General features: G+C 35.0%; 2 protein-coding genes across 7 annotated transcripts; one reads left to right on the top strand and one right to left on the bottom strand.

Annotated features, from left to right (window-relative positions):
* Positions 1-3013: 3013 nt before the first annotated feature.
* On the top strand, positions 3014-19262 carry LOC101499411 (uncharacterized). Of its 6 annotated transcripts, XM_004506424.4 has the most exons (19): positions 3017-4029; positions 6388-6936; positions 7026-7145; positions 7229-9205; positions 9279-9395; positions 9684-9866; positions 9960-10022; positions 10640-10711; positions 10808-10916; positions 11001-11071; positions 11602-11721; positions 12266-12325; positions 12632-12672; positions 12785-12862; positions 12954-13038; positions 13818-13987; positions 18290-18504; positions 18606-18677; positions 18822-19262. In XM_004506424.4, the coding sequence occupies exons 1-16, from the start codon at positions 3220-3222 to the stop codon at positions 13941-13943; spliced, it is 4581 nt and encodes a 1526-aa protein (XP_004506481.1). In that variant the 5' UTR covers positions 3017-3219; the 3' UTR covers positions 13944-13987; positions 18290-18504; positions 18606-18677; positions 18822-19262. The 6 variants fall into 6 exon arrangements, with proteins under 6 accessions (XP_073226686.1, XP_012572905.1, XP_073226685.1 ...); XM_027336051.2 differs by lacking the exon at positions 10808-10916 and having other exon boundaries at positions 10946-11071; XM_004506423.4 differs by having other exon boundaries at positions 10808-11071.
* LOC140920722 (YTH domain-containing protein ECT2-like) lies at positions 15239-16293 on the bottom strand. The gene is made up of 2 exons (XM_073369541.1): positions 16132-16293; positions 15239-16027 (listed from the first exon to the last, which is right to left on the bottom strand). Exons 1-2 carry the CDS (start codon positions 16291-16293, stop codon positions 15239-15241), a joined length of 951 nt encoding a protein of 316 aa, XP_073225642.1.
* Positions 19263-20575: the final 1313 nt, after the last annotated feature.

The raw sequence follows: 20575 nt of genomic DNA, 5'->3' as shown, positions 1-20575 counted from the left end.
AGTAAAGAAACAAAACTGTCAATATATAGTACTCAATATTGTGCTTTAAGGTTTAGGGTTTAAAAGCAAGTGACCCGCTATTTAAAATTATTACAGATGTCCAGATTACGAAATATGCAATTTAGGCCCAGTAAAGTTCGGAATTGGTATTTTCTTCCAACACAAAAGTTGTAGCTCCGATTTTTAGCTTTCCAACGTCTGCTCTTATGCGCCAATTTGATATCCAGAGCTCAAGTTATAGCCTACAGAGCGAGAAAGGCTCAAAATGCAAATAATAAAATTATAATTCAAATTCGACCCAAAGTTTAGAAACAAGCTAAAAATATTATTCTAAGCTATAAAGAGATTTTAAAATACCAAACTAAAAAGCTAGAAACATGTGCCAAAATGCTATAATCACTTCTTTACCATTTGCCTTGGAAAAAAGGAGATTGTCGTAAATGTAAAAGAGATGTGAGATGGTTGGGGCAATTCTAGCTAACTGGATACCATGGATATCATTTTTGGCTTGAGCCTTTATGAGTAAACTAGAAAAATACTTCATAACATATGACGAACAAATGGGGGATCATCTTACCTAATACCACATTGAACATTAAAGGGAAGGGAGAGCCATTAAGTAATATAGAAAAAGAAATAGTTGTAACACATTTCATGATAATATTAATCCATCTTATAGAGAAACCCATACTATGCATTACACTATGAATAAAGGATCATTCCAATGTATCATAAGTCTTGGACATATCTAATTTTAGTCTAACCATACCTTTCTTGGTTTTTAGGTTTTTCATATGATGAAAGTTCTCAAAGGCATGAATTGCATTGTTATTTATAACCTTATTGGCAACAAAGGCACTATGAAAAAGGTCCCACAATATTGGGGAGAATAGTTTTGAGCCTATTTGCAAGAGTTTTGGCTACATTTTTTATATAAGATGTTACAAAGAGCAATAAGACGAAATTCATCTGAATTAGTATGATGTTTAGTTTTAGGAATAATACATTTGAAAGTATTATTTATAACAGTTATGTCAGCGTCATTATTAAGGATACTTTGAACTTGAGAGAATATCTAAGTCGGGGGGTGAATTTGGCTTCATATCCATAATGGCTTTGGTAATCTCTTTTGTAGTAAAACACTGGTTCAACATAGTATTCATATTACTAGTAACTATGCCTTGCATCACCGCAGTGGTGTTCTCAATATTGGTGGGGTTACTAGTGGTGAAAAGATTTTGAAAGTGTTGAGTGAGAATATCCCTTATGAGAATAGGGTCATGTTGCAAAGTCCCATTTCCGATGTGAGAGCTTCAATTTTATTTCTTTTTTGTCTTTGGGAAGCTTTCTAATGAAAATGCTTGGTATTATTATCTCCATTTTGACCACAATCCTTCTACATGGTCCAAAATAGTATCAAGCTGAGGTTATAACCCCGTTGTGTTAGTTATGGTAGCAGTAGTTTGAGTTCTAGTGTGCATCCTATTTAGTTGATCTTGAATGTTCCTAATCTTTTTAAGAATATTGCAAAAACCCGAGTGCCCCCAAGCATGAAGGGAATCCGAACTACTTTTGATTTTACTAGTAGCATTCCTTGTTTGATTTTTCCAAATATCTTTAATAATTTCGGGATAATTTTCATTCTTTAGCCAAATTTGTTCAAACCTTTTGGGTTTGTTCTTTTAATTGGAGGAGAAAGGAAAATGGTTGGATTCCAAGATGATCGATACGTGGTCAAAGGCATACCATGTTAGATGAGAGACCTTGTGAGCTTACACTTGATCAAATAATCAAAAGGCTCCTAATCATATCAAGGCAAGGCTGGCCAGATTTCTAGGAAATGTTGACCAGTGTAATTAAACCTAATTATTAAAAATTTTCTGAGATTTTGTTTGGATTGATAAATATAGTGGAATGAAATGTAATGAAGTGATATTTAATGTGATTCCATTGTTTTGATATTATAAAAATGAGCGGAATGGAGTGAGACATGATAAAACCCATTCCATCATTTTGGGGTGTTTAAGATGGAATCCAATCTTTTAAATTATTTATTACCAAATTATCCTTATTATATTTTTACAACAATATATGTGAACTCGATTATTAAAGGCCATTTACTTTGTGGAAACATTTATTAAATTTTATGTTAATTTTACTTGTTGAGAAGAAGGTAAGAGACTTTATAAAGTGGACAATTGAAAACATTTCTAGAAACAATAGAATTTCAAAAAAAGTGGTTTCAATATTTTCAAAAATACATCTTCATTATCTAACATTTCATCTTCTCTTTGTGACAATGTTTTACTTAAAAGTCTCTTATCAAGGTATAATGAACACATTTAAAAAAATAAAAATACAAAATATTTTCAAAAAATAAATGGGAACTAGTTTCTTTCTCCTTTTACTTCCTTGACAAGTTTTTATTAGAATCGACCTAACGTTGTTAGGAAAATGAATAATAATTATACATTTTATTAGAATCATTTTTTCATTAAAATTGACTATTAAAATTAGAAAGAACTTTTCAAATTTTGTGCTGAGAGTCATTCTTTTTAAATGAAACAATAGTTATACATTTTCCTATTTTATAGAACAATAATTATACCCTCCTTCCATTCTTTCTGGTCAAGTTCCTCTTAGTTGTTTATGTTAATTGATTATTTTTAATTTTAATTTTTTCTACATTATATTATTATAACTAAATTGCAACTAAAGTAGTTATTTACAAGTTAAAGATGATATTCACCATTTAAGAAAAGAGATAAAATTTTATACAACTATAAAATTTTAATCATTTAATAAAAGCTCATCTATTTAAATTATACACACGTGTTTTTTAACTGAGAATGAACATAGAATATAAATGTTAGAATTCATTTTCATTCTATTATTTTCAGCCAATATAATAAATTTCGTCTTAAAATATCCAAAAAAGTATAATATAAATTCTATTCTATTTCGTTAAATAGGAGTATTTTTTTAAAATATATCCGATAAACACCGTTGCACATGCGTCCTTATTTTTTCTCTTCCCCGCCCAAATATGAATCCATCGTGGCAACCCCCGAATGCGTAGATTCCTCCTTTCATTTTTCCCATTGTCTTCTCAGACTTCTGTCATCTAAACACTGTCATCACCATCATCCCAAAATATCCTCCAACATTCCCAACCCAAATTCCAAACCTCCCTCGCTCTGCACAAATTAAATTGCTCTCATGGCTCACCGTCAACTCATGGACTCACTCACTTCCCACATCTCTCTCTACCATTCCCAATCCCCAAATTCTAACCCTAACCCTAACCCTAGAATCTCCATTCTCAGATGGTTCTCCTCTCTATCAATTCACCACCGTCTCTCTCATCTCACCATTCTTGATTCTAATTTCGTCCAGATCCTCCTCCAAATGCTCTCCAAACTCCAATCCAACGGCCACGGTTGCTTCATCATCCTCCCCGATCTTCTCTCTCGCGATCCTCCCTTCCTTCCCACTGTCTGCTTCAAGAAATCACACGGCCTCCTTTCTCGAATCGCCGAATCAGACATCGCCGGTAAGTTAATATTTGATTCGGCTCGGCTTTTTGAGTCCCAGGAAGGGGAGGAGGCGTCGGAGTGTTCTTGTTCAGCGAGACGGCTTGATGCAGTGACGTTTTCTGAGGAACTTGTGGAGGATGTTGACAGATTTATGGAGGCGATGGATCAAATCTCTGGCGGCGGGTTTCTTAGAGGGGAAGAGGCTGATCTTGGAGAGGATTGGGTGGAATTGAATTGGTTGAAATCGAAGGGGTATTATGGGATTGAGGCTTTTATTGCGAATAGGATCGAGGTTTCGATGAGGCTGGCTTGGTTGAATAGTTGTGGTGGGAAAAAGAGAGGTGTGAAATTGAAGGAGAAGTTGAATGTGGTTGGGGTTGCTGCTAATTTTTATTGGAGGAAGAAGGGTTGTGTTGATTGGTGGGGGAATTTGGATCCTGTAACAAGGAAAAAGGTGTTCAACACTATCATTATGAAATCCGCGAAAGCTTTGGTATGCTTTAAATTTTTGGGGAATTCTTGCAACTTTTGATTTGTTAATTGTTGCCTAATAGCAATTATAGTGGCACTATAACACAACATAATCTGAACCAATTCCTGTTGTTCTGCGATAAGCCATCTAGTACAAAATATTGCTAGCAGCATTGAATAAATTTCTATTTTCTGTAATCTACTCTTAATGATATGAGATTGAGATTTTTTCCGTTTTGGCTAAATGAAAATCAAAAGATGGTAAGTTTGGAGTGGCATTGGTGGGATAGTAAATGAAAATTGATTTTGGATGTTAATGGAATTGTGTTTTTAGTAAAAGTTAATGCCCAGTGGAATAGCTTAACATGGTACCCTCTATCATTTTGTTGTGGCATAGATTTTGTGGACTGTCATTTCATTGCTTATAAGTATTGGCTTTGGTGGATTTACTGTCATTATATTGCCAAAATTTAGCTACTTGACATAGGTTGGAAAAATGGTATATGTGAGGGAATCTAAATTTATTACCTGTGCACTTTAAGTAAAAATGAAACCAAAAAGTGAAGAATCATTAGAAGTAGTATGCAGCTGTGCATTCTTTGACAGTTATATCAGAAATTTGGTCTACTTTCATCAAGTATTTAAAACTTTTAATAAGTTGATTGTTTGGGGTTTTAGTTGGCTAATTTTTATGACTCTGGAGGTTTTCTGCAGTATTTGTTACTGCTACTTTCTGGATTTTATTGTATTCCAATGGCACATCTTGTGCTTTATATTAAGAGAAATGCTAACATGTGCCCTTATACTAAAGAAAAGAGAAACTTTGTATTGAAAATTGTGCATTTCTCTTTCTTGAAAATTCTGCATTCCATTTTTTCAAGGGGAAATTGCCTTTACCTCCCCTAAGGTCACCTTAAATAACACTAACACCTCCTCTAGTTTTGAAAAAAAATCCACCTCCCCTATACTCACTAAAAAAATTGTGCATAACATTTGTTTTCTGTCACTCTTTCAACTTTATCTGTCATTTATCAAAAAGACACTAGAATACACACTTCTGTTGTGCTACTAAGAACATAACCATACCTTTCAAAATTGCAAATACCACATGTATAGTCGTACCTTTACAAATTAAAGCGAAAACTCTAATTGTGTCATATAGTAAATGACATGAATAGATGTAAGTGTGGCAAAAAAATGTTTGATGCAATTTTTTTTAGCGAATATAGGGGAGGTGGGTGTTTTTTCAAAACTATAGGGGGTATTAGTGTCATCTAAGGTGATCTCAGGGGAGGTAAATGCAATTTCCCCTTTTTTTCAATATATTAGCATGACCCTTATATTAAATATATATTTTTTCTTTAAAAAAAAAAAATAATATTAGAAAGTAATTATGATTTTAGCAGATTTTCTTAGTAGTGAAAATGGAATTCTTGCATTTTTACGGATAGGAATTCAATGTATAATTGACATATTCAATGGGGAACTTCAATATTTGAACACATGGTTCTAGGAAAGTAAGCAACTTTCCTTTCCTTTTTTTTTGCTGAACTTTCCTTTCCCTTTGTTTTAAGCTTATTAACTCACATGTGAACATTAGTGGAAGATACTGATCCTGTTTTGTTGGCAATGATAATGTCAATTATGAAATATATTTTAAACTTAATTGTTACTTTTTGCTAAATTGAAGTGGGATTTCGGGGATGGGGGTTAACAAACCTGGTTGGGGGAAAAGAAAATGGAAATCGAACAGAGGGGTTAAAAGGCCTATTTGATGATTAATTTATACCTTTATTTTTGAAATAGGACATTTTTCATGGCTAGATATTGCGGTGGCTGATAGTCTTGTAGGATTTAAATATATACCTGGATGTAATGGGTTTGCATTGTGCATAGGTTCAAACTAATATACTGATTTCTCATTAAAGACTTGGATTTGTCTTGTACCATTCAATAATTAGTAATTCATTTTTTATCCAGACTAATAAAAAAATTGTATTTTTTTGAACAGTAATCAGAAAAATATAGAAATGTTATAATGGTACATCATAAATATCTGTAATAAAGAGGATAGTCAGAAGAGACTGAGAGAGAGTATGATATAGAAGGTCCAGAAACTCCCAATTTTCTTGTTTTCCACAAAGGAAATGAATTCAGATATTCCAAGATCACTAAACTAATCTCTAAGTGATGTATTTTATGTTTCAAATTAGCTGCACATTGGGGAAAACTTGGATCTACCAGTTTTTTGAGTTCTCAATACAAGTTTTAATTTTTATCAGTTTGTATATTCATTTACACATTGTAATTTAGATTAGATTATTATATTTTTGAGGCCTGCTCGAAGTACTAGACTGACTTTTGATCCATAAGTTTTCAGACGTATGAGATTTTGAAAGTGGCAAGCAGTGCCTCTGAAGAAGAGGTTTGGCTATACAGTAGAGGCACGGGAGTGGATAAACTACTTGACTATAATTGTACTGCATCTGCTCAAAGGACCACCCGAGCATTTTGTGATGATACAGAATTTGGAAAAATTATTACACCAGTCAGCTTTAGTAAAAAGCCTGCAGAGTTAGCTAGAGCCTTTAATTCGTTATCTGTGCTTCAAGACATTACATTAATGTTAACATCAAGTCCTAATAGTGAATATGATATAGGAACTCTTTTCTTTAGTTCGTTGCGTTCTGTCTCTACAATATCTGATTGTATATTACGAAAATTGAGAGGTTTTCTGATGGTTATTTCGCTTGACTGCACTAAATCTGAGCTATTAGAGGAGGAACTTGACAAATCCTCGTCGGGTAAACCTAAAGAAAAGCATGGTGTTTCTAACCGTAAAAAGAAGGGACGGACCCGCAATACTAAAAGGCAAAATCCTGCACCAAAGACATCTGTGAGTGGTATTTCATGTGAAAATCTTCATAAGGTACTAATTTAAAAAATTTATGGCTGAAATAACTTTATTCCTTAAATGCTATCATTCACAATTCTTGCTTGTTCCATATGATATTCTAGGACATTGATCGTCTAGTGGACAGTAAAAAGAAGACTGATTTAATGAGACCCAGGGAATTTCCGAACATTCCACTGGGGAAGGATATTTCTACAGGGAGCTCGTCATCAACTGTAAAAATGGTAGTAATCTTTATTTTTTTTAATTTGGATCATATTTCCTGCTATTTGTTTCAAATGGTTTGTGATAAGCTACATGTCATCAGGATCATACTCAGGAATCAAATGTTGGCAAACCTCGAACCACTTCAAGAAGAAATAGAAAAGAGAAAAATAAAAATAAAAATAAAACCACCCTTGTTGATAGTGCAGTTGAAGATTCTCATAAGTCGGGTACAGATGCTGCCTCTATCACTATTACTTATGAAGGTGAGGTGGCAACATGCGATAGTTCTTTTGATAATTCTACCATTCAAAATGTCAAAAACAACGATTCAATCGGTAATGACATCGTTACTTCAAATTCAAGCCTTTGTAGTTCTGTTAATGGACTTACTAAGGAAAACAGCTCTACCAGGAAAGTTGAAAAAGAGAATGTTGAAGATCTTGCTGGAAGTTGCAATAGTTCAGGTTCTCAGTGTTGTTTATTGTCAAATGAAAGGAAAACATTATCCTCTGAATTAGATACTTGCGAGGTAGAGTGTAAAGCTACAACACCACCTGAACCTGCATTGAAGCATGATAGTTTCTGCAGGAATGAAGATACCTGTCGTACGAGAACAACAGGTGCTGCCAAAGCTGATGTAAAGTCAACTGTTTATGACAAACCAATTAGAGAGGTTAATGTAAAAGAGTTTGGCAAGTTGAAGGAGCGAGATAGATGCCTATTTGAAAGTAGAAATTCAGCTTTCTCAAAATGCAGTCCATATGAGTGGCCTGGTATACCTTCTATCTATTTTCCATCTTTTAACTCACATCTCCCTCCTGCAACAGACAGATTGCATCTGGATGTTGGGCGCAATTGGCATAATCACTTCTGCCACCCATTTGTTCCCACATTACAGCAAGCAAGAAATACACCAATTGAAGGTGGATGCAGTCAAATTCTGCCTCGTTCAATTCCTATGAGTTTTGACTGGCCTCCAGTTTTTCGCGGTGGTGTGACTCCATCACCAAATTGTAATTATGAATCTGGTTTTATGTCTAGGCGGCAATGTACATTTTCAAAAGGGTTGGCTGTTCACAGCATGCCGGTAGATGGAACAACTTCTGATGATGAAAGGAAGTACTCTGGGGATATATTGGATTTACCTGATCTAATAAATACACATGATCTTGCAGATGAATTTGACAACCTCTGTGTATCAGAGGAAGAGTATGATTTTCATGCGGTTTCTGGTATAGATTATAATCAATATTTTGGCGGGGGCGTAATGTACTGGAACCCTTCTGATCATCCAGGAAAAGGTTTTTCTCGACCTCCCTCTCTCAGCTCCGATGACAGTTTATGGGCCTTGCGTGAAGCTGACATGAATAGGACAGTGGATGATATGGTTGCCTTCTCATCGTCATATAGTACAAATGGTTTAACATCACCAACTGCTGCGACATTTTGTTCTCCCTTTGATCCTGTAGGGACTGGGCCCCAGACTCTTGGCTATGTAATGTCAGGTAATGAAGTACCTGGGAAAGTGTTGCATTCTTCATCAGTTACAGATGCAGCAGCCGATGACGAAAGTTCTTGTTCTTTGGGTAATAACTTACCTGGAGAAACTGAAGGGAAGGCTGGTGATTCACATCCATATCCCATTCTACGGCCAATAATTATTCCTAACTTGTCAAGGGAACGGTCCATATGTGTTGATCATAAAAGCCCTTGTGTTCCTCCTACCAGGCGAGAGCAGCCTCGCATAAAGCGGCCACCATCACCTGTAGTGCTTTGTGTACCACGTGCACCACGTCCTCCCCCACCCTCCCCTGTGAGTGACTCCAGGAAACAAAGGGGTTTTCCAACCGTTAGATCTGGGAGTTCCAGTCCAAGACACTGGGGAATGAGAGGCTGGTATCATGATGGAAGTAATTTGGAGGATGGTTGTTTAAGAATGGATGGTGCTGAAGTTGTGTGGCCGCCTTCTTGGAGAAGTAAAAACCTTGCAGTGCAACCTCTGATCCAACCTTTACCTGCTGCCTTGCTGCAGGACCGCCTGATTGCAATGTCACAGATAGCACGTGACCAGGAACATGTAAGAAAGATCATTGCTCAGTCCTACTATATACATATATGTTGGTGTTCATTGTGGATGTTCAATTATACAGCCGGATGTCGCCTTTCCTCTGCAACCTCCTGAGTTACGAAGCTGTTCTGCAACGAGTACATCTTTATCTTTGATGCATGCAATGCTCCATGATGAGATTGACTCTTTCTGTAAGCAGGTATAGAGTATGTTTTATAGTGATGTTACTAACACATATTGCACTTGCATGCCTCTCAAAATCTTTTGCAAACCTGTGGTAAACACTCTTTTCCACTGTAACTTATCCCTGAATGATCCTATCTTTGGACATACTATACATATCTTTATCCTCATTTTGTCATCATAGTTTCCTTATTTGAAATTTTTCCTATTAGAATTGTTAATTGAATATGTTGAAACTTTGTCTTTCTTTGTTACTGGAAAACTAAACATTTTAATGTAAATTATAATTATGATGGAATCCAAGGTTGCGGCAGAAAACATGGCAAGAAGGCCTTACATTAATTGGGCTGTCAAGAGAGTTACCCGATCTCTACAAGTTCTATGGCCCAGGTCCAGGACAAACGTATTTGGTTCCAATGCCACTGGTATGGCTCTTCCAACCAGTGATGTTGACCTTGTGGTTTGTCTCCCTCCAGTGAGGAACCTGGTATAGTTTTTGTCTAGTCTCTTGTGTTCTTTGTAGATCATAACCTTGGTGGATTAACCTTTTGTTTCTTTTAAATTTTAATAAAATGTTCAGGAACCTATTAAGGAAGCTGGTATATTGGAAGGTCGTAATGGTATTAAAGAAACATGTCTTCAGGTATATTGACGATTAATCAGTACCTACACTTTGTACTACCCATTTACCTTTACTGGACGTGCAAATCTATGTTAAGTAGGAGTTTTATAGAATTTGTGAGACCTACCATGAACATTTATGAAATGCTCTACCCCTTAAAATAATCTGAGGCTTGGCGACTGACCGGTGTCTTTCTCCTACAAAGTTAACTAACTGATTGTTGCTTGAAACAAGTGGAAATACCATAAGTGAGGTAATTGAAAATAAAAGATATTGATATGATGTTAATTATTGGTGGATCTATATGCTTTGGTTATAGTTATCCCGAACATGGCTTTCTAGAAAAATAAGAATTTAGTATGTGTTTTGCTTTACCATTAAATCATCCTACAAAGTGGATGTGTTTTGCTTTACCATTAAATCATCCTACAAAGTGGATGTGTTATAGATGTTTTTAACTCTGTTAAATGAGGACTGATTTTATTGAATGGAATTTAAAAATAATTTACTGTTGTGTAGTACTTTATTCACATTTTGTAATACTTTTTTTTTTATCATTTGATTATTTTTCACAATAATAATCACACAAACAACAAATCTTTTAGTGTCAGACAATTGACACAATGTTTATTTTCCAGCATGCAGCTAGGTATCTTGCCAATCAGGAATGGGTAAAAAATGATTCTCTGAAAACGGTGGAAAATACTGCTGTAATACCTCTTCTCTTGCTTTTAATTGTTATTATCAACTTATGTAGCATACACCAGTCATTTCTAGTAAAGATATCTGTATCCTTCTTCTATTAGATACCTATTATTATGCTTGTGGTGGAAGTACCTGAGGACGTTATCACTTCATCAGCTCCTACGTTACATTCATTAAAAGAAGAGTCACTTTGTACTACTGGTGAACATGGTAATGACAGTCATTATGATATTATCCAGTTAGAAGATTCAGCTTTGCGGAAAAGGTCTCAAACTAATTTTTATGCTTTCAAAGTATCCAAATCAGTTCGCGTTGACATCAGCTTCAAGTCCTCGTCACATACAGGACTCCAAACTACAGAAATGGTAAGTTCTCTTCAATTGTTTTAGCATTTACATGTGTGTATAAATAACTCATGTTGTCTACATAAACTTAAGTTGACTTATTAACTATGACCAAATATATTTTCTGATTTGCCTATTTTATAATTTTAAGCCCTATCCTATTGACTTATTAACTATGCCTGAAATTTTGCTTTTTTTTTTTTTAATAAAAAAAAACATTAGTGTTTATGAGTGCAATTACTGTAATATAAATATGAATTACTTGTGTTATAATTAAACTCCGGTTATTGGTATAGAAGTCATTATATTATGCCTTTGGATTGAATACTCCACACTACTATTTTGTATTGACAACTAAAGTCCTTAGTCTTTGTCTGTATGGGCATTAGACCAATCTCCACCCTTGAATTAAAGTGAAACATGACTAGTTCCTTGGTGTATCTAAAACCATAATTGAATTTTCTTTTATCCAACCTATTAAATACCAAAAGTATCTCGTGCTTCTCATTTTTATTGCTTGGCAATTCAAATTATGATACTGTTTCCTGTAGGTTAAGGAATTGACGGAACAATTTCCTGCTGCTACTCCTCTTGCTTTGGTACTAAAACAGTTTTTGGCAGATCGGAGCCTTGACCAGTCCTACTCTGGCGGCCTAAGTTCCTACTGTTTGGTATGCATTTTTGTTTCCTTTACATACAATTTTCGTTTCTTAATGAATTATCCAGATCTTCTCTGTGTGGGAGTAACAAATTGCTGCAGCTTTTTAGAGAGTCTATAATGTGATGTCATTCACAGGTTACTTAATTGGTTAACTAATTGGTACACTACTATTGGTTTTATTTTCTTAATCAGTGATTATATTTTATGGATATGATCCAACTGCAAATGTCCTGATAACTGTTTCATACTGTCATGTCCTTGGTCGGCTAGTCTAGTGATGATCAGGTGAAAAGAGGAATAAGTTATATGTGTCTGTTTTAAAATTGAGGCTGAAGCTAGGTAGGAAACACTGTTTAGCCTGCCTTATTGCCACACTCTTTAATTTAGCAATGGTATCCTGTTTGCCAATATGATTCTCAAGAAATATTTATGTAGGATTTAAGGAGGCTGCCTTGTCAAATTTTAGGGTGTTATCTTGAACTTCGGATTTCCTCACTTGAGGAAAGGGTAGTCTGTATCTGCTAAACTTGTTTTTGGTTTTAATTTGTATGTAGGTTTTGCTAATTATACGTTTTCTTCAGCATGAGCACCATCTTGGCCGGCCAATCAACCAAGTAAACTTTTAGCTTTTTAGTTATTCAAGTCTGTATCCGTTGATGACTACCCAGTACTAATAACATTTTCGATCGTCTTCTGTTTCTTATGCTCAAATCAAGGGTTTAAGTTTAATGAACCAAGTAAAAAGGAACAACAATCCAGACTTTGCTACTTTTTTGAATCAACGATAATTTGGCATAAAAACACCCTAGCTGGGTTATGGAGTGTTGTAGACTTGTAATTCTTACTTTCTTGGTTCCTTTTTTACTTTAAATGCATTAGTATTACGACTACATAATAAACTCTCTTCCATTTTCTTGCAGAATTATGGAAGTATTCTGGTGGATTTTCTTTACTTTTTTGGGTGAGAGAGCTAATTATAATTCTATATTTTTTGTTGCTATTAGTGTGGAGTGGACATTGTATAATCGTGAAAGATTTTTGGTTAGAAATTACTTGAATAATTTTTCTTTTAGGAATGTGTTTGATCCTCGACAAATGCGGATATCGGTGCAGGGAAGTGGACTTTATATTAAGAGAGAAAGAGGTTGTAGGTAATAGAGAAACCCAACATTCTGTGTACATACTGTGACATCCTGTCAGTTTCCTTTTTTTCCAACTAATTGAAAATTACCTTATTTGCAGCATTGATCCAATTCACATAGATGATCCTCTTTTTCCAACAAATAATGTAGGAAGGAATTGCTTCCGAATACATCAATGTATTAAGGTAATAATGCAGACATTACATAAAATTTCCTTTTTTAAGTCTCTGACAAAAAAAACGTGTGATTTAAATTATTCTTTGGCAGTTATGCTAATCTGTCTTGTGCTTACTGCTGCGAATGATAATGCTTAGGTGATTATGGTATTAAAACTTTTTGTCGTAATTGATATGAAATTTTCGACCAGAGCATCTGAAATACTTGAGAGGGACAATTGTAGTTCCAACTCTGGTTAGAACTGCAAAACTTGATACTTGATTCATCTGTGAATTCCAGCTATATAAAATAGCCTTTTGATTAACTATGTTGTATGTATCGGTTTATTATTTTTGTAAAAGAAACTGTGTAAGTAATTTTTGAGAATTGTACCAAATGGAGGGTCTTATTCAACAATATAATCAATGCAAACCTACAACATAAGTGACAGCAAGTGATTAAGTTGTGTTATTACTTAATTATAATGCATAAGATTTAAGTGTCAGTCTTAAATGTTTACCTTTAATATCGAAAATTATAATATGTACTTAGCTATTACTGAATTATTGTATATCTCATGTTCTTTTGAGGATTGTTGTGCTAAATAATTTTCTTGTGTCTAGGAAGTTAAAAATGGAAATTTGGCACTGAAATCATAAATGATATAGTAAACAAGATTCTTGGAATTATTTATGCTTGTACTGATTGCCCATTCAGCATCTGCTGCACAGTATTTATTTTAAGAGTAATGACTTACTGAATTTGTGTTTACTGGTAGTGTAGCTCATAAATTCTTACATTGGTGCAGGCATTTTCAGAAGCTTATATTGTTCTTGAAAATGAACTTGCGCTACTAAATAGTGATGGTGAGTCGTGCTCAAGGCCATCTTACAGGCTGCTACCAAAAATAATCCCAAGTCTTGATGTATCGTAGAGATTCTCGTTACATGAAGATTGAAAAGTTGTTTTGTCTGAAAGGTACAATTCATGTCATCAATAATTGGTGATAATTATCATGATGTTTCAACTTTAATTATGCTTCATTTCTCACAAAATAAAATGTTTAATTTTAGTTTGAATATCTTTATTCTGTCAGAATAGGAATATCTGGACTAGAGGTATGATAGTCCGCCACTTTTTTATTTGAAATTGAGGATACTGGTTTTTTGTTGAAGATCTAACCCAATGTTATAAAACTAAGACTGATCATTAACTCAATCAAGACATTGGATCAATGGGCCCTGGCAGTTAACTGAAAATACATATTGAAATAAAAATAGAACATATGCGTTTATCAAATAGTAATGTGAGCATGTGCGTGTATAAATATTAGTGGTACACTCATATCAGTGGTTGGTTATGGCATAGTGATATAGACTGTTGAAGTTGTGGGATTTTAGAGAAAATGAGGATATAAAATAATAAGGGTTTGAATATTATCGATAATAACTTTATGCTAATTTGATTACAAAAGACTCAATACTAATCTCTATTTATAGAGAAACATAGACTCAATCCTAAATCAGGAATAAATCATAATAATAATGAGAGATATTCTAAGATATCTCTATGAATATAAATTGATCCTCAAGATACTCTAATATAATATAATAGATATTATAAGATATTTTCTAATATTCTAACACTCCCCCTCAAGCTAAAGCTTACTAAGCTTTAGCTTGCTACAAGAAAACAATATTTTGCTCCACAAAATAATAAAAAAGATGGAAAGACAACTCAGGGATGCATGTGAAGTCGAAGCGAATTGCTATAAATATAGTCTAGCCAGATAGTCTGATTGATTATCAACCTGATAGAAATTCATGGCAGGCAACAAAGCAAGCTCCGTTCTTCTAAAAAATTGCATTTGGAAGGTTCAAACCAATAATAATGGAGACTCAAAATATTTAAACTTGAATCTGCTTCAAGGAGAGAAAGGCAAGGCTAGTGCATCAGAATGATCATCGGTGGGAATAGAAGCCACTGTTATAATCTATTTAGTAAGAACTAAATTGCATGACAAACACCTAAGAAGAAGCAGCGCAACTCTAACGAAACTAAGCCATGATCGATCAACAAAGTAAGAAAATGCGTCCAAAACAGGAGAGATAATGGTTGTTTGAACAAGGACACATTTTTTGTTGATCAAAATTGGAAAATAAGGGCAGATTTGTAACCGTCGGAGAGAATAATCGTGCACCAAGAAAGTATAAAAGGAAGCCCAAAATGTTAACCATCAAAACCATCTGAAAAAATTGGGGAATCTAGCCATGGGATGGGTGACCGTACTCCATCAAAACCAAATTGGGGATCCTGGTAACCAGAAGTAGGAGTGCGACCTTTAGCACTCACACCATTTGAGACAGCATTAGAATTTCCATTAGCTGCTTCCACAGAGAGAGGCTTTTGATCAGCAGCTACAGATGTGGAAACATCACCCTGAGGATGGACAGCAGGTGTAGGTGTGAATGGCCCACTGGTTGGAGTCAAGGGTTGAAAATAGGGAGGATACTGATAATGTTGAGGCACATACATCTGACCATCATTTCCCATGGTTGGAACTGGAGATCCAGCTGGAGAATAGGGGCCATAGGGTGCATATCCATATCCATGATGATAGAGAAGAGACCCATTATCCCCATAAACTCCAGAAGTCATATTAACTGCCTCCGGATTCAAATATCTAGAATAATCATCCGAATCATTCCCAGTCCCACCATAAGCACCATAATAATAGGCTGTAGATGGATAACCATTTGGGAGGTAGCACATGGTGGGATCCATAAAGTCCTGCAACACAGGGGTTATAGACCGTTCATATGATGGGATCTGGCCATTCGCATGAATTCCTGAATCAACCGTTCCATATTGATTGCCTCTAGGCTTCTTGTTCGGCTCAGGGATTTCCAAGGCCTTGGGCTGAGTGTCTAATGATAACTTCAACAACTCATACGTTGTTTGATCGGTGGGATTTGCAACGGTTGCCATATGAAAATCAATAACGAGATCTCGTTCTTTCTTCCAAAATATTTTGAGAAACAGAAACCCCCAAACCGAATCTGAATAAGATAAGGTTTTAAGCCCAAATCCTTACAAACCCTAACCGAAACGACTTGGGCAACCTGATTGAACAGATCGTAAAGTTGAGAATCGTTGACATTTAGGTCAAGGTCACCAACGTACAACGACGTCGTAATGAAGTTTGGGTTTGGTGTGGCAACCACACCGTTCAAAGGAGCCGACACGGCGGCGGGAGTTTGATGCTGAACCTGAACCTGAGCCATCACCACTTCAAATTGATGATAATAATAAATTAATAAAAAATAAACCCTAACCAAACTACTTCACAATTTTTTTTTCTTCTTCTTTGTGTGTAAATAGACTAAGGATAAACCGCCGGTGATCGGAACAGATAAGGGATACGACGGAGAAACTTTAACTTTTTTGGATTTTTATTTTTTTTGGAGGGCAAAGGGTTGTTTGCCGGAAAAGTGCGGAAACAGTGACGATGACGGCGGCAGTAGCGAACGGTGTCGGAACAGATAAGGGATATGGCGGAGAAACTTAAACTTTTTTTGAATTTTTATTTTCTTAAGTTTTTTTGTGTGTGCGCGCAATGAACAGTACCACGTGTGCCGAGCAGTACTGAGGATGAACAGTACCAGAGCGATGAACAGTGCTTACGATGAACAGTACCAGCTCGATGCAATGAACAATGCTGCGACTGATTTGCTGAAAAATAAACGAAAAGCTACAAAGAAGGGGTAAACCGAAATTGGGACACGGTTTACCGAAAAAATCTCACTGAAGGAAAGTGGGTCCTGGGATAATCACGATATAGGGTTGTCTCTCTTAATAAGAGAAAATGAGAGACATATGGTGAAACCGTGTTGGAATGTTGGAAAAGAGAAACTACGAGTTACGCCTAAAGCCTAAATTCTAAGAGGGAAAAATGAGTTGGTCCTCGTTCTTTTCAATTTCAGTCCCTATAAGATTTGGTCATATGTAATGTGTCTCTCTAGTATGTGGACCATACTGATTTTTGTCCTTCAAAAATGTCATAAATTTCATATTGTAGAGATTAATTCCATATACATCAAATACTGAGGTACTAAAACCAAAAAATGAGGACCAAAAGAAACTTTTCCTATGTTTAAAGGACTAAAACCTGAAATGGTATATGTTATGTGGACTATAAAGTTGTTTAGGCCTTTTTGAAACACAGGGATCTATCTAAGAATTCCCAATAAGATTGACAAAATTGGGGTATGTTTAATTTCTATTCCATTCTTTGTTTTGATTCCTTGTTTAATAAAAATTTACCTTGTTTTTACTATTTCATGTTTCCTAACTTTTGTGTAGGAAAACAGTTAAAACGACATTTGATTGGTTTTACTGTTTCCAATACAATTTAAAAAAAATGAAAACAAGGCACATATTTGTAGTTAGAAGTCAACAGAAAATAAAAAGAGTGGCGACAAACCAAATAGGCCCTAATTAACCTACAAAGATTGGCAGGAAGGGAATATTGGTAATCAAGTTCCATAACTAACCCTTATCCTCTACTTAATTTTTAATAACTAAACAATGATCTAAGAAAGGTCTTCCCCCAATTTACTTTTTTACAAACTAAAATCATCCAAACATAGCATAGACTCTGTTACCAGTTTTCCCTCCATATACTGCCAATCTTCAGATCTGAAATGGTTGTCCTTTTTGTTTGCGCAACTATTTGTGTGGCCTGTTTGCAAGACAGCCCACAACTCTGTAAACCTTTGTTTTTCTTTCTACCTTTCAAGCAGACACAACTAATCCAAAAGGGAAACTATCGTTTTCTGTCCATTTATATCACTTGCTCCCTCTTTGTTTTTGTGTGGTAATAAATGTCCTTCATTTTATTTATTTATGCATGTTATACTTTTGTTGTCGGTATTTAATTTTGGACAAAACTTACCTCAGCAATGATGATGCTGTAGGTACTGGTCTCTGGTACAAAATATTACATGTGGACACGAAAGGCTTAGACAGTAATGGCCTTTCAGTTGATCCAGTATGCCTGATAGTTCCAATTCTTTATGCTCTTTGATTTAGCTAACTATATAAGCTTGCTTTCAGATTTTTCTACACAGCTTAATGCATTAATATGTCTCAATCTTACAAACCATAAACTGAGTTTTCTTTCCAATTTCTGTGAGATTTCAGATTTCTATCTTTCAAGATTTATATATATAAATTCTGTAACTTAGTTTGAATGATTATATTCAATTTTCTGTTGGACAGGTTCTTGGGTCTGTGCAAAGTTATGCATGCCAGAATATTGTTTTGAAGCACAAACTCAAGGCGTGCATTCCAAGTGGTGGGTCGGAAGTTGAAGTGTTGAACAATGCAAATCATTCTTGCTGGTCACTGATTATCTGCCCTATGCTCTTCAATACCCAATGAATTGCATCAGTGGAGTTGTTCAGAACTAAAGACATTTTGGTGATACATATTACGTATGCACACTTCTTGATTTGGAAGATGGAAGCAGTTTCTGAGTCATTTACTCTTGAATTCTTTTTTTATCTTTAGCTTTTATTAAACATTTTCTTATCAGGTGATGTGAAGCGGAAAAGATGGTTTTATCTTTGGGAGTCTTCTTGAGACAAATAAATGCAATGTTTTGCAGGTGTTTCTTTGTCTCTTGAACTACATGAGCTCTTTTATTTTTGTTTTTGTCTCCATTGATTTTAATTTGTGTTTCCTGATGTAAACATCCAAAATGAAATCTGCTCCCAACATCTAAGCTTTTTTGTATTTATATATTTTTTAGGATTTGAAGAGCAGCAGATGGAAGGAAATTTTCCGATAAACACCTAAGCATTTGAGAAACCCTCCCTTAAAAGCTACAGACAAGGAGGAAGAATCAAGCCACATAATACACGGTGTGGGACTTAGAGACCCTTTAATATCAAATTTCTACCACAAATACTTCACTCAACCGTTTTCAAGTCAGTCCCTCCATAGGGGTACTCCTTTTTGAGACATCAGCAATTGGTTCTGATACTATGTCAACTGGCATGTACTACATGATGTTTGACTTAGGCATCCATAATACTGAAGCCCCAATCATCTGGCAATTTTGTCATATATTTTATCTTCCTTTGTGTAACTATTTTCACATCAAAATAATCACATTTTGGACACATCATAGACAAAATAACTGTTGTCAACTATGTTTTGCAAATTAACTGATTTGGCTTATTTTTTTTTATTGTTATTTCTAACTGAATTTGGCTTCCTTCATTGCTATGGTTACATTCGTCCTTAAACTAAGTTAATTGCCTTCTGAAACTTATGTATGAAAATGGTATGATAATGTTTCTTTTGCTGGATGGTAAGAGTGTTTGTAATTTAGAGGCTCAGCTTTGTGAAATTTCTTTTATTTGGCACTTCTCCCGAGAATAACATGCCATATATATTTAGGGTGTTATTGGTTTGTTTTTCGATTAGTTTTAGTTGACAATTTTTTAATGACTACAAAAAAGACCATTTTAAATGATTTTGTGAATGAAATGCTGAAAACTTAAAATAAAGTGAAAAGAAGTGTCCGTTGAGATATTTCCATTGGACGTCTTTAGAATTTAATGCCTTTGTACTGGTTGTAGAAAGAATAACTTGTATATCACGAGTTTTTGTACCAAATCTTTGAAGATAAATTTGCCTTTGAAAACATGTCAGAAATGAATCCCTAGCGTATCTAGTATGGAAATAGAGGTTACAATAGGTAGAGGATGCAATAATTAGAGCGTATCTCTTAGACCATCAGACCACACAGATTCAGAGTAATTGTTAGAGGATGTGCAAGACTTTGTCTTCTTTGGAACATTGGCTATCATTAGATCAACGACTTTGATCAGAACGTTAACTCTCATCAATGGGTTGACTTTTCATTGAAGTATTGTCTTCTTCAAAGCATTGACATTCTTCATAATGTTGACTTTCTTCAGAACGTTAATTTTCTTCACAACATTGACTTTCTTTAGAAGAGTTAACTCTCTTTAGATGCATCAGCTTTCTTTAGAGATAGACGAATGAGACGTTTGCTGCATTTATTAGTAGCAATTGAAACATAACATAGTTGTATTCATGATAGGCAATTGAGACATAACATATATATATATTCATCAAAAGTAACTGAGACATGACATATATGTATTCACCAGAGGAGTTAAGCCAAAGCATTGCTTGCACTAGAGACAACTGAGCCAGAGCACAACTTGTGTTTCTAGAGGCAATTGAAACAGAACGTCACTTGCATCACTAGAATCAATTAAAGCAAAACATTGCTTGCATCATCAGAGACAACCGAAGCAAATCATTGCTTGCATCATCAGAGCCAAGCGAAACTTGCATTATTAGAGGCACATGTCACTAGACTTAGAATGTAGAGCACAAGCAAAGTCTAGATTTCCTTTGTTTTAGTCCGATCACCAGAGAATATAATTATAAGAGTAATGACTTGTATTCTTTTTTGCTTCTAACACATTGACTTGAACTGAAGTTCCTATATTGCATTACTTCTTA

The sequence above is a fragment of the Cicer arietinum genome, chromosome 6 (genome assembly GCF_000331145.2).
Source record: "Cicer arietinum cultivar CDC Frontier isolate Library 1 chromosome 6, Cicar.CDCFrontier_v2.0, whole genome shotgun sequence".
NCBI classification, from domain to species: domain Eukaryota; kingdom Viridiplantae; phylum Streptophyta; class Magnoliopsida; order Fabales; family Fabaceae; genus Cicer; species Cicer arietinum.
The sequence above is the reverse complement of the archived record's forward strand: the minus strand, read 5'-3'. Positions and strand labels throughout refer to the sequence as shown.